Source organism: Nerophis ophidion, linkage group LG01, assembly GCF_033978795.1.
Source record: "Nerophis ophidion isolate RoL-2023_Sa linkage group LG01, RoL_Noph_v1.0, whole genome shotgun sequence".
Taxonomy (NCBI): domain Eukaryota; kingdom Metazoa; phylum Chordata; class Actinopteri; order Syngnathiformes; family Syngnathidae; genus Nerophis; species Nerophis ophidion.
Window position 1 is genome coordinate 15,763,447 of NC_084611.1, and position 12,312 is coordinate 15,775,758.

At 39.5% G+C, this 12,312-nt stretch overlaps 1 protein-coding gene across 3 annotated transcripts in view; it reads right to left on the bottom strand.

Moving 5' to 3' along the window:
• The window catches only part of LOC133550997 (tenascin-like), a 274,146-nt gene that overhangs the window by 112,412 nt on the left and 149,422 nt on the right, over window positions 1-12,312 (bottom strand). For all 3 annotated transcript variants that reach the window (XM_061897231.1, XM_061897222.1, XM_061897238.1), the window contains exon 3: window positions 929-1,461. In XM_061897231.1, coding sequence (XP_061753215.1) covers window positions 929-1,403 — 475 coding nt within the window. In that variant the 5' untranslated portion in view covers window positions 1,404-1,461. The remainder of the gene's footprint in view (window positions 1-928; window positions 1,462-12,312) is intronic.

Sequence of the window (12,312 nt, forward strand, 5' to 3'; positions counted from 1 at the left end):
TCTGAGGTAACAGCAGAAACATTTTTTTTATCAGGGATCTTATGTTTCAAAAACCTATATTATAGGTAGTGGGTTGTTTTAGGGAATTTTTGATCAAATTATCCGTGGTAGCAATATTAATAATGTTGTGTTTATTCAGCGTAGTGCACTTAAAATAATTATGACCATATCTAGGAATTGATATGATGGGAATTTTCCGATTGTTTGCTTGGTGCTTTGATAAACTGAACGCATCATATACAAGGTACTATATTGTGATGTTATGAGCCAGGGAATAAAAGAACTACCCTACCCAGCATGCAACAGGAGTGACGAGCATAGGTAGCCCGGTATAGGTTGTGTGTCACCATGACGGCATCTTGTATGTTGTGATATGCACGCTCTGAAAGTAAACGTTAAGAACTCAGCCAACACTCCTCGTCTGCATTATTCATAAATAGACAGACAACACAAATACTCCGCTGCTTCACAGGCCGCTGGATGTAGTCGGCAAAGTATTCCCATGCTAGCTAGCCGGTCTAGCAAGCACGCGTCATTCAGTCCAAAACGGCCCGATCTATCCACATTCAGAATTGTCTGGCGGTCGTAAGTGATCCCGGAGTGACCACGCTGTAAGCCAGCCATGAAATTAGCAGAATTGTCCGGTATTTTTGCCAAATGTTCCATCTTTACCATCTTGTTAAGAAAAGGCGTTAACAAAATAAAAGCATGTAAACAACATACGCAAATGTGCGATAAAATAATTGTCGGCGTTAATAGATTGATGAGTTAACTCATAATTAACGCACTAATTTGCCCACCCTTAATATTTATATATACATATATATGTGCAGCCCTTTGAGACACTCGGGATTTAGGGCTATATAAGTAAACATTGATTGCTATACGTCCATATTCCCAGATAGAAAATAAGTGGAATTGAACCTACCAGCAACTTGAGCGGCACAACAAGCTGCTCCACCGCTGCACTGCTCTCTCAGGCTGGACAGTTCTGACTCCAACATCTCCAGCCTGCTCAGGATGTCCTTGAGATCGGGCGGCGGGTTGTTGCAGCCGCACGCCTGCCTGGGGATGTTGATGCGGTGCGTGAAGACGATCTGGTTGTCCCCGTCCAGCGTGTGCTCGCCGTCCGGCGGACCGCCCTCGTCTTTGGGCCCCGTGCCGCCGGGGGCCTCCAGGTCCACGGAGCAGAGCGAGGCGGTGGGAACGTTGATGTTGTAGACGTGGTTGAACACCACCGGCTGCTCGGGGTTGGGTAGCGTCAAGTTCTCCTGGCTCCTCTGAGCCATCAGGTTATCCCTGCGGTGTCTGAAGACCTTCTTGACCAGACCTGCATTGGAGGTCTGCAGGACCACGCCGAAAATCACGCAGACTAGGAAGGGGAGAGTCTTCATCCCCATCATGGCCTCTTGCTTGCTCCGAGAGAAGAGTCCAGAAAGATAGAACTTCTTCTTTTGGGACCTTTGAGGAGAGAACATGGAGAAAAGAGGTTTTATCCGACCTGAGAGATGAGTTTGCTAAGTAAAAAAATGAAAATGAAAAATTGAATGAAAAAAAAAAACTGCTGTTCTAAATGTGTCCACTAGATGTCGCCATAGCAATTCTTTGTAGATGATGCTACGTATGTAAAAAAAACAACAAAAAACACGTTAGTGCACCAGTTGACGAAAATAGGCAAACTACATAAATAACATCCTGTAATTTGATTTTTATATATATATTTTTTTATTTTCATAGATTGAAAATGAACACCATTTAGTTGACTGATAATATTGTAACATAATTTATTCAGAAAGTATAAATAACGACAAAGGTATATTTTTCCCGGTCAAAAGGAATTGGCCATTTTTCCACATTTTTTCAACCTATTCAAACCATTCCACCTTCAATATATTCCACCTATCTGGAAATTTAAACGATATTTTTTCCAAGTTGAAAAAAATTCCAGGATTTTCCAGAATTCCTGCTTTTCCAAAGCTCTATTTCCACCCTTTTTTCTGGTGACTACTCCTTCCACGTTTTTCAACGCATTTCAACCATTCTACTCTCAAAACATTCCTCTTAATCAGGACAAAAAAGGAAGCTGTTTTTGAACAGGAAAAATTCCCATTTTTTCCTGAAATTCCAGGAATTCCGTAATCCCATTTCTCAATTCAACATGTGACTACTTCAACATTTCTCAACCGATTTGAAAAGTTCCAACACCAACAGACCACGCAAGTTGTTCACCATTTTCAAAAAAATTCCCACTTTTTCCGAAATTCCCAAATTTTTTTCGGAAATTCCCATTGAAATCAATGGGACGTTTTTCAAAGTTCCACAACCCCCACATTTTCCATCTGACTCAGACTGTTCCAACTTCGAAATATTCAGCCTGTTTGGGAATTATGTGCTGTTTTTCCACCATTCTAAAAAACAAAATGGCAGGTTTTCAGTTCAACTTCAGCATTCACACGCAATTCCTTCAGGAATTTCCTCATCTAGTTAATAAATCATGTTCTTTTCCAATACTTCTATAACTGATTGCAGTAATTCAGCCGGGATATGCTCATTTCCGAAGATTAGATGTACAGCCTCGAAATCTTTTTTTCATTTCGATGCCCCGCCCTCCACCGTTTCACCAATTAAAAAGTCTGTGAGTGTGTCACATCCAGGTTGCCAGTTACCACTGTTGCCACTGGTAAAGTTACTAAACATGTCAGACCTTAGTAAATCTAAAAGGCCTTGTTACGATTCTCAACTTATTCATGACAAAGTCAGGAACAAAATGAAGATTTGTACCCTGGATGCCTTTGAAAGATAGACCATTGAAGGCGGAAAATATTTTTTTATCCGACACCAAACTTGCTAATTTCCTCCTTGATAGGTAAGTCAGGCATATATGTTTTCTTATTACTTTAATAAATGAAAATGGACAATTGGTATGTAAACGATATTGTCCAGTTCAGTCTACAAACCCTGTTTCCATATGAGTTGGGAAATTGTGTTTGATGTAAATATAAATGGAATACAATGATTTGCAACTCCTTTTCAACCCATATTCAGTTGAATGTACTACAAAGACAAGATATTTGATGTTCAAACTCATAAACTTAATTTTTTTAATGCAAATAATGATTAACTTTGAAGTTCATGGCTGCAACACGTGCCAAAGTAGTTGGGAAAGGGCATGTTCACCACTGTGTTACATCACCTTTTCTTTTAACATCACACAATAAATGTTTGGGAACTGAGGAAACTAATTGTTAAAGCTTTGAAAGTGGAATTCTTCCCCATTCTTGTTTTATGTAGAGCTTTAGTCGTTCAACAGTCCGGGATCTCCGTTGTCGTATTTTACGCTTCATAATGCGCCACACATTTTCGTTGGGAGACAGGTCTGGACTTCAGGCAGGCCAGGAAAGTACCCGCACTCTTTTTTTTTTACGAAGCCACGCTGTTGTAACACATGCTGAATGTGGCTTGGCATTGCCTTGCTGAAATAAGCAGGGGCGTCCATGAAAAAGACGGCGCTTAGATGGCCATACCTTCTCAGATGCCGGCTTTCGAACTTTGCGTCGATCACAGTCTGAATGGTTCGCTTCCCCTTCGGTACGGATGACACGATGTCGAATATTTCTAAAAACAATTTGAAATGTGGACTTGTCAGACCACAGAACACTTTTCCACTTTGCATCAGTCCATCTTAGATGATCTCGGGCCCAGAGAAGCTGGCGGCGTTTCTGGATGTTGTTGTTTCGTACGTTAGGCTGCTAAGCATGCTCTGCTCATTTTCACCAGTATAACCATTGCTCGCCATTGGTTGTCGTTGGGTTTTAGTCTTTGTTTTCCGATTGCCAGTTGTTGTTCTTCCTGGAAATAGCCTCATGCCACGGATCATGTTTTCTGTTATTTTTGGACTCCTTTAGTTCCTGTTTTGTGCACCGCTGGGTTTGTTTTGTTTTCTATGGGAATTCATTGGGTTCACCTGCCTCTGGTTAGTTGTTGGCACGCTCACCTGCAGTTGACCACTAATCCGAGAGCTTTTTAGTCACCTCGCTCGCCATGCTAAAACGGGCTTCCTTGTTTGCGACTGCAAAAGATACGTTGGGTATTCCTTGAGTTCTTGACTTACCATTCCTGTGCTAGGTTGTTTTTGCCTGAGCTTCCGCGTGCAGTCGGCACACATCCCTATTGTTTGTTTCCCGCATGTTGTACTGTGTATTATTTATGGATTAAATCATGTTCCTACCTCACGCTGTCGTCCAGAGTTGTCCGTCTGCGATCCGGGCGGAAAGACCCCGCAGTAAGCTGCAAAAACCCTGACCTGACACCTCATTTCTGTGCAAAATGTGTTGGTTAGAGCAGTGGTCCCCAACCTTTTTGTAGCTGCGGACCGGTGGTCAACCCTTGATAATTTGTCCCGCGGCCCGGCGGGACAAATTTAATTTTTCCTTTGTGATGAAAAGGGAAGGTTTTTGTCATGAAAAGGGGAGGTTTTTTGGGGTTGGTGCACTAATTGTAAGCGTAACTTGTGTTTTTATGTTGTTTTAATAAAAAATAAGAATAAATGTGGGGGTTGCCCACATCTGAGGTCCTCTCCAAGGTTTCTCATAGTCAGCATTGTCACTGGCGTCCCACTGGATGTGAATTCTCCCTGCCCACTGGGTGTGAGTTTTCCTTGCCCTTTTGTGGGTTCTTCCTAGGATGTCGTAGTCGTAATGATTTGTGCAGTCCTTTGAGACATTTGTGATTTGGGGCTATATAAATAAACATTGATTGATTGATTAAAAAATTGAAAACATTTTTTATTTTATTTTTTAATTAAAAAATATAAAAATTAATGAAAAAAAATTCTGCGGCCCGGTACCAATCGATCCGCGGCCCGGTGGTTGGGGACCACCGGGTTAGAGGTTTGCTAGTTCTTGTAGAATATATTAGATTATCATTTAAATACACTGTATTATATTTTATTATACAGATTATTTATATAGAATTCTACATATTGAGTCTATTAGAGTGTTAACACTACTAATATTTAATACTTGAGTATGCAGCTTTTTAAACAGTTTCGTTTTGAGGATGTTAGATTTTGTGTTTTGTTGTTTTCATTGCTGCTTTTTTAATTATTTTCGTTTTTTTAGCACTTTGCCTTTCCTTTCTTTTATATGGATAACATTTTATTAGTCATTTGATTTTTTTTAACAGCTGAATGAGCAGCACAGTCACAGTACAAATAAAAATTTATGAATGAATTTATCATCTTTTGTTGGGATGACCTTCTTCGTCCTCCAGGAGAGGAGGCGGGGCCATTGCTATACCTTTATTTACAAGGCCGTGCTGGGTCTACTGGGCTTGTGTGGACTCTGCTCCTTTTACGTGGAACATGTCGCAAAAAGAATGTATTTCACTGAATGCTTTTTAGTCCAGATTGAGAGCACTTGAGATGGCGATTTCGAATGGTAAGTGTTTTTCTCATGTGACTCTATCTTTTGCTGCCTCTTGGTCAGGACTGCCTTGAAAAATATACATATTTTTAAATCCGAATGGGACTTATGTGGTTAAATAAAACAATAATAATAATTGTAAGCACATAATTTAAACTGCATTTAAAAGTCAATGGAAAATTAGAGGCGCCAGCGCCCTCCGCGACCCCAAAAGGGAAATAAGCGGTAGGAAATGGATGGGATGGATGGGAAAGTTAGAGCAATTATAAATGTGTAGGCTTTATTATCAGAATAATTGTTGACTAATTGGCTGTGAAAATAATCCTTAGTTGCAGCCATAGTAGCACGGAGATGGCCCAAACACATATTTTTAAATATTGATTCCCATATACATATATATATATATACATATATAAAAAGAAGAAAAAATATGTGTTTTTTTTTTTTAAATTTAAGATTCGATTTAGAACAAGGATGGATACCACTTGTGATTGCGATGTGAATCCATTTTTTTGTGCACCACTAGCTGTCAATGATATTATCAGGTGATTGCACACAACATCACACATTTGACATACAGTATGTGTATATGTATACATATGTATGTATATGTGTATATTTACATATATGTATGTACATATGTATATATATGTGTGTGTGTGTGTATGTATGTATGTGTATATATATATGTATAACTATATGTATGTATCTATATATATGTATGTATACATATATGTGTATATATGTATGTATATATTTCTGTATAAATGTGTGTATGCACGTATATATGTATGTATATATGTATGAATATATTTATGTATATATCTGTATATGTATGTATATATATGTGGATTTATATATATATATATGTGTGTATGTATGTATATATACATGTATATATGTATGTATACATATATGTGTATATATGTATGTATATATTTTTGTATAAATGTGTGTATGCACGTATATATGTATGTATATATGTATGAACATATTTATGTATATATCCGTATATATTTATGTATATATGTGTATATATGTATGTGTATGTATATATATGTATATATGTATAAATATATGTATGTATATATGTGTATATATGTATGTATAAATCTATGTATGTATTTATGTGTATATATGTATGTATATATGTATGAACATATTTATGTATATATTTGTATATATTTATGTATATATGTGTATATATGTATGTGTATGTATATATATGTATATATGTATGTGTATGTATATATATGTATATATGTATAAATATATGTATGTATATATGTGTACATATGTATGTATAAATATATGTATGCATTTATGTGTATATATGTATGCATGTATTAATGTATATATCTATAGGATCGTGCTGAAACTTTTAATTTTCCTAAAGGAACATCTCCTGAAGGAATAAATAAAGTACTATCTAATCTAATCTAATCCATCTAATATGTGTGTATATATGTATGTTTGTATATATATGTGTATGTATGTATTTTTTACATATTTATATATATGTATGTATATTTATGTATATAAACATACACGCACACACACACACACACATACACACACATATATATATATATATATACATATATATATATAAACTATTTATTTTATATAACAATTACAGTGTGTAATGTAAATGTAATTGTATGTGTAACTTTGCTGCCTTTTGGCCAGGACTCCCTTCAAAAAGAGATTTTTAATTTCAGTGGGATTTATTTCCTGGTTAAATAAAGGTTAACTTAAAAAAAAGTTAAAAAAATATTGCTGTTGTATTTGAAAAAAAAATCTATTTAGAATTATTCTTATTGTTACTGTTATTATTATTATTAGGGGTGTGAGTATTTAGGCACCTAACAATTCAATCCAATTCCAATTCCTGGGTTGACAATTCGATTCAGAATTGATTTTTAGTTCAAGTGTTGCCTAAAAATGTATTTTTGAAGATAAAAAAAGTTTTTAAATTATTATTCAATTAGTGACTATCAATCCTGCTTGACATAGGTTGATTGGCAACACTAAATCAGCCCTAGTGTGTGAATGTGAGTGTGAATGTTGTCTGTCTGTGTTGGCCCTGTGATGAGGTGGCGACTTGTCCAGGGTGTACCCCGCCTTCCGCCCGATTGTAGCTGAGATAGGCACAAGAGCCCCCCGCGACCCCAAAGGGAATACGTGGTAGAAAATGGACGGATGAATAGAATCCTGCTTGACAGGAATTCACTGAGCAGAATCAGGCCTGGAAACGATCACGTGGATAAACGAGGTACGACTTTATCCTCCGATTGACTTTTGCGTTGACGGACAGGTGTCGGGCTTCTCCTGGAGTACAGTGGGGGAACGTTGTTTGAGGAGAACCCCCTTACATGACAAGGAGTCTTTCAGTGCGCTCCATCTGCGTGTTGCTGAGTCGGCTCTTTCTGTCCGCACATGAAGGAACAATAATAAATATTACCTGTGCTACCTGGAAAACAGCAGGTCAGCATTCCCAGCAACCACCGAGCCTTGCTTTTACTTCGGTAACTTGACTCTTATTAGCTTCTACTGGAACCATCTGAACCTCTTAAACACTGTGCCATTTTGCTGAAAACCACAAAGCGGCACAGATTTTAGTGTACCATGTCGGTATGAAAGTACTCTGCAGATACTTAGTGTATTTATACTTCTGACTCAAAGAAGGGACGTTGTCTTTTATATTTATTTAACTGGAACTGTTTCACTTCTTATATGACACCAATGTTGGAGCCTTTAGTACTTGCTTTTAACAGGGACGTCCAAAATGTGGACCACGGGCCATTTGCAGCCCGTAACTGTTTTTATTTTTAAATTTTTGTTTTATCTGACATCACATGGGCAAAGATAAGACCTTCTGGAGGAAAGTTCTGTGGTCAGATGAAACAAAAATTGAGCTGTTTGGCCACAATACCCAGCAATATGTTTGGAGAAGAAACACCAGGAACACCACACCTACCGTCAAGCATGTTGGTGGTAGTATTATGCTGTGGGCCTGTTTTGCTGCCAGTGGAACTGGTGCTTTACAGAGCGTAAATGGGACAATGAAAAAGGAGGATTACCTCCTAATTCTTCAGGATAACCTAAAATCATCAGCCCGGAGGTTGGGTCTTGGATGAGCTGTTTGGCCACAATACTGGAAATTGTGATGTATCATGTGCTCAGAGTAAACTCAAACTCAACTCAACTCAACTCAACAATACCCAGCAATATGTTTGAAGGAGAAAAGGTGAGGCCTTTAATCCCAGGAACACCATATCTACCGTCAAGCATGGTGGTAGTAGTATTATGCTGTGGGCCTGTTTTACTGCCAATGGAACTGGTGCTTTACAGAGAGTAAATGAGACAATGAAAAAGGAGGAGTACCTCCAAATTCTTCCAGACAACCTAAAATCATCATCCCGGAGGTGGGGTCTTGGTTGAGCTGTTTGGCCACAATAGAAAAACTGTAAATTGTGATGTATCATGTTGTATGCATGCATGCTCAGACTGAACTCAAACTCAACTCAACTCAACAATACCCAGCAATATGTTTGAAGGAGAAAAGGTGAGGCCTTTAATCCCAGGAACACCATATCTACCGTCAAGCATGGTGGTAGTAGTATTATGCTGTGGGTCTGTTTTGCTGCCAATGGAACTGGTGCTTTACAGAGAGTAAATGGGACAATGAAAAAGGAGGATTACCTCCAAATTCTTCAGGACAACCTAAAATCATCAGCCTGGAGGTTGGGTCTTGGGTGAACTGTTTGGCCACAATAGAGAAACTGGAAATTGTGATGTATCTTGTATGCATGCATGCTCAGACTAAACTCAAACTCAACTCAACTCAACGATACTCAGCATTATGTTTGGAGGAGAAAAGGTGAGGCCTTTAATCCAAGGAACACAAGACCTACCGTCAAGCATGGTGGTGGTAGTATTATGCTGTGGGCCTGTTTTGCTGCCAGTAGAACTGGTGTTTTACAGAGAGTAAATGGGACAATGAAAAAGGAGGATTACCTCCAAATTCTTCAGGACAACCTAAAATCATCAGCCTGGAGGTTGGGTCTTGGGTGAACTGTTTGGCCACAATAGAGAAACTGGAAATTGTGATGTATCATGTTGTATGCATGCATGCTCAGACTAAACTCAAACTCAACTCAACTCAACAATACCCAGCAATATGTTTGGAGGAGAAAAGGTGAGGCCTTTAATCCCAGGAACACCATACCTACCGTCAAGCATGGTGGTAGTAGTATTAAGCTGTGGGCCTGTTTTGCTGCCAGTGGAACTGGTGCTTTACAGAGAGTAAATGGGACAATGAAAAAAGGAGGATTACCTCCAAATTCTTCAGGACAACCTAAGATCATCAGCCCGGAGGTTGGGTCTTGGGTGAACTGTTTGGCCACAATAGAGAAACTGAAAATTGTGATGTATCTTGTATGCATGCATGCTCAGACTAAACTCAAACTCAACTCAACTCAACGATACTCAGCATTATGTTTGGAGGAGAAAAGGTGAGGCCTTTAATCCAAGGAACACAAGACCTACCGTCAAGCATGGTGGTGGTAGTATTATGCTGTGGGCCTGTTTTGCTGCCAGTGGAACTGGTGCTTTACAGAGAGTAAATGGGACAATGAAAAAAGAGGATTACCTCCAAATTCTTCAGGACAACCTAAAATCATCATCCCGGAGGTTGGGTCTTGGATGAGCTGTTTGGCCACAATAGAGAAACTGGAAATTTTGATGTATCATGTTGTATGCATGCATGCTCAGACTAAACTCAAACTCAACTCAACTCAACGATACTCAGCATTATGTTTGGAGGAGAAAAGGTGAGGCGTTTAATCCAAGGAACACAAGACCTACTGTCAAGCATGGTGGTGGTAGTATTATGCTCTGGGCCTGTTTTTCTGCCAAAGGAACTGGTGCTTTACAGAGAGTAAATGAGACAATGAAAAAGGAGGATTACCTCCAAATTCTTCAGGACAACCTAAAATCATCAGCCTGGAGGTTGGGTCTTGGGTGAACTGTTTGGCCACAATAGAGAAACTGGAAATTGTGATGTATCTTGTATGCGTGCATGCTCAGACTAAACTCAAACTCAACTCAACTCAACGATACTCAGCATTATGTTTGGAGGAGAAAAGGTGAGGCCTTTAATCCCAGGAACACAAGACCTACCGTCAAGCATGGTGGTGGTAGTATTATGCTGTGGGCCCTGTTTTGCTGCCAGTGGAACTGGTGCTTTACAGAGAGTAAATGGGACAATGAAAAAGGAGGATTACCTCCAAATTCTTCAGGACAACCTAAAATCATCAGACCAAATTTGGCCCGCCGTGTAATTTCATTTGGCCCTTGAGGCGATATCAATTTAACATTCGAGCTGGCCCGCCGGCATTATACACACCCCCGCTGTAACACCGCAAATTCTCATACTTGCTAACCCCTCCCCATTTTCCCGGGAGACTCCCGAAGTTCAGTGCCTATCCTGAAAATCTCCCGAGCCATCCATTTCCCCCGATTTCTCCCGATTTCCACCCGGACAACAATATCGGGGGCGGGCCTTAAATGCACTGCCTTCAGCGTCCTCCACAACCTGTCGTCCACGTCCGCTTTTCCTCCATACAAACAGCATGCCGGCCCAGTCCATTAATATATGCGGTTTTTTACACACAGACACAAGTAAATGCAAGGCATACTTGGTCAACAGCCGAGGGTGGCCGTATTAACAACCTTAACACTGTTACAAATATGCACCACACTGTGAACCCACACCAAACAAGAATGACAAACACATTTCAGGAGAACATCCGAAACACAAGATAAACACAACAGAACAGATAACCATAACCCCTTGCAGCACTAACTTTTCCGGGACGCAACAATATACAGCCCCGCCCACTTTAACCCCCCATGCACTTTCTCTTGCCACTTCAAGGCTTGAATGTTTGATTCATACCTTATTATTTTATTTTCAGATGTATTATTAGCCTGCAGAAAAAGTTTATTTTGATAATTACCCCTCAGAAGGCTGCAAATACAAAAGAGGCATTGAATTTGTATTTCGATTTTATTTGATATGCCATTGATATTTTTATTATCATTATTATTGTTATTATTATTATTATTGGAAACTTGATTTTGCATGTCACTTTAATGTTATATAAGCCTTGATTGTTCAATATTCAATGCAAAACTTGTTTGGGTCCCTTTTAAAAGGTTCATTTGTTCAACCTTGGCCCGCGACTTTGTTCAGTTTTCAATTTTGTCCCACTCTGTATTTGAGTTTGACACCCCTGTTCCCACAGAACAATGACCACCAACACACGTCAAAAGTGGTAAAGGAATGGCTAAATCAGGCTAAAATCAATCAATCAATCAATCAATCAATATTTACTTATATAGCCCTAAATCACTAGTGTCTCAAAGGGCTGCACAAACCACTACGACATCCTCGGTAGGCCCACATAAGGGCAAGGAAAACTCACACCCAGTGGGACGTCGGTGACAATGATGACTATGAGAACCTTGGAGAGGAGGAAAGCAATGGATGTCGAGCGGGTCCAACATGATACTGTGAAAGTTCAATCCATAATGGATCCAACACAGTCGCGAGAGTCCAGTCCAAAGCGGATCCAACACAGCAGCGAGAGTCCCGTTCACAGCGGAGCCAGCAGAAAACCATCCCAAGCGGAGGCGGATCAGCAGCGCAGAGATGTCCCCAGCCGATACGCAGGCAAGCAGTACATGGCCACCGGATCGGACCGGACCCCCTCCACAAGGGAGAGTGGGACATAGAAGAAAAAGAAAAGAAACGGCAGATCAACTGGTCTAAAAAGGGAGTCTATTTAAAGGCTAGAGTATACAAATGAGTTTTAAGGTGAGA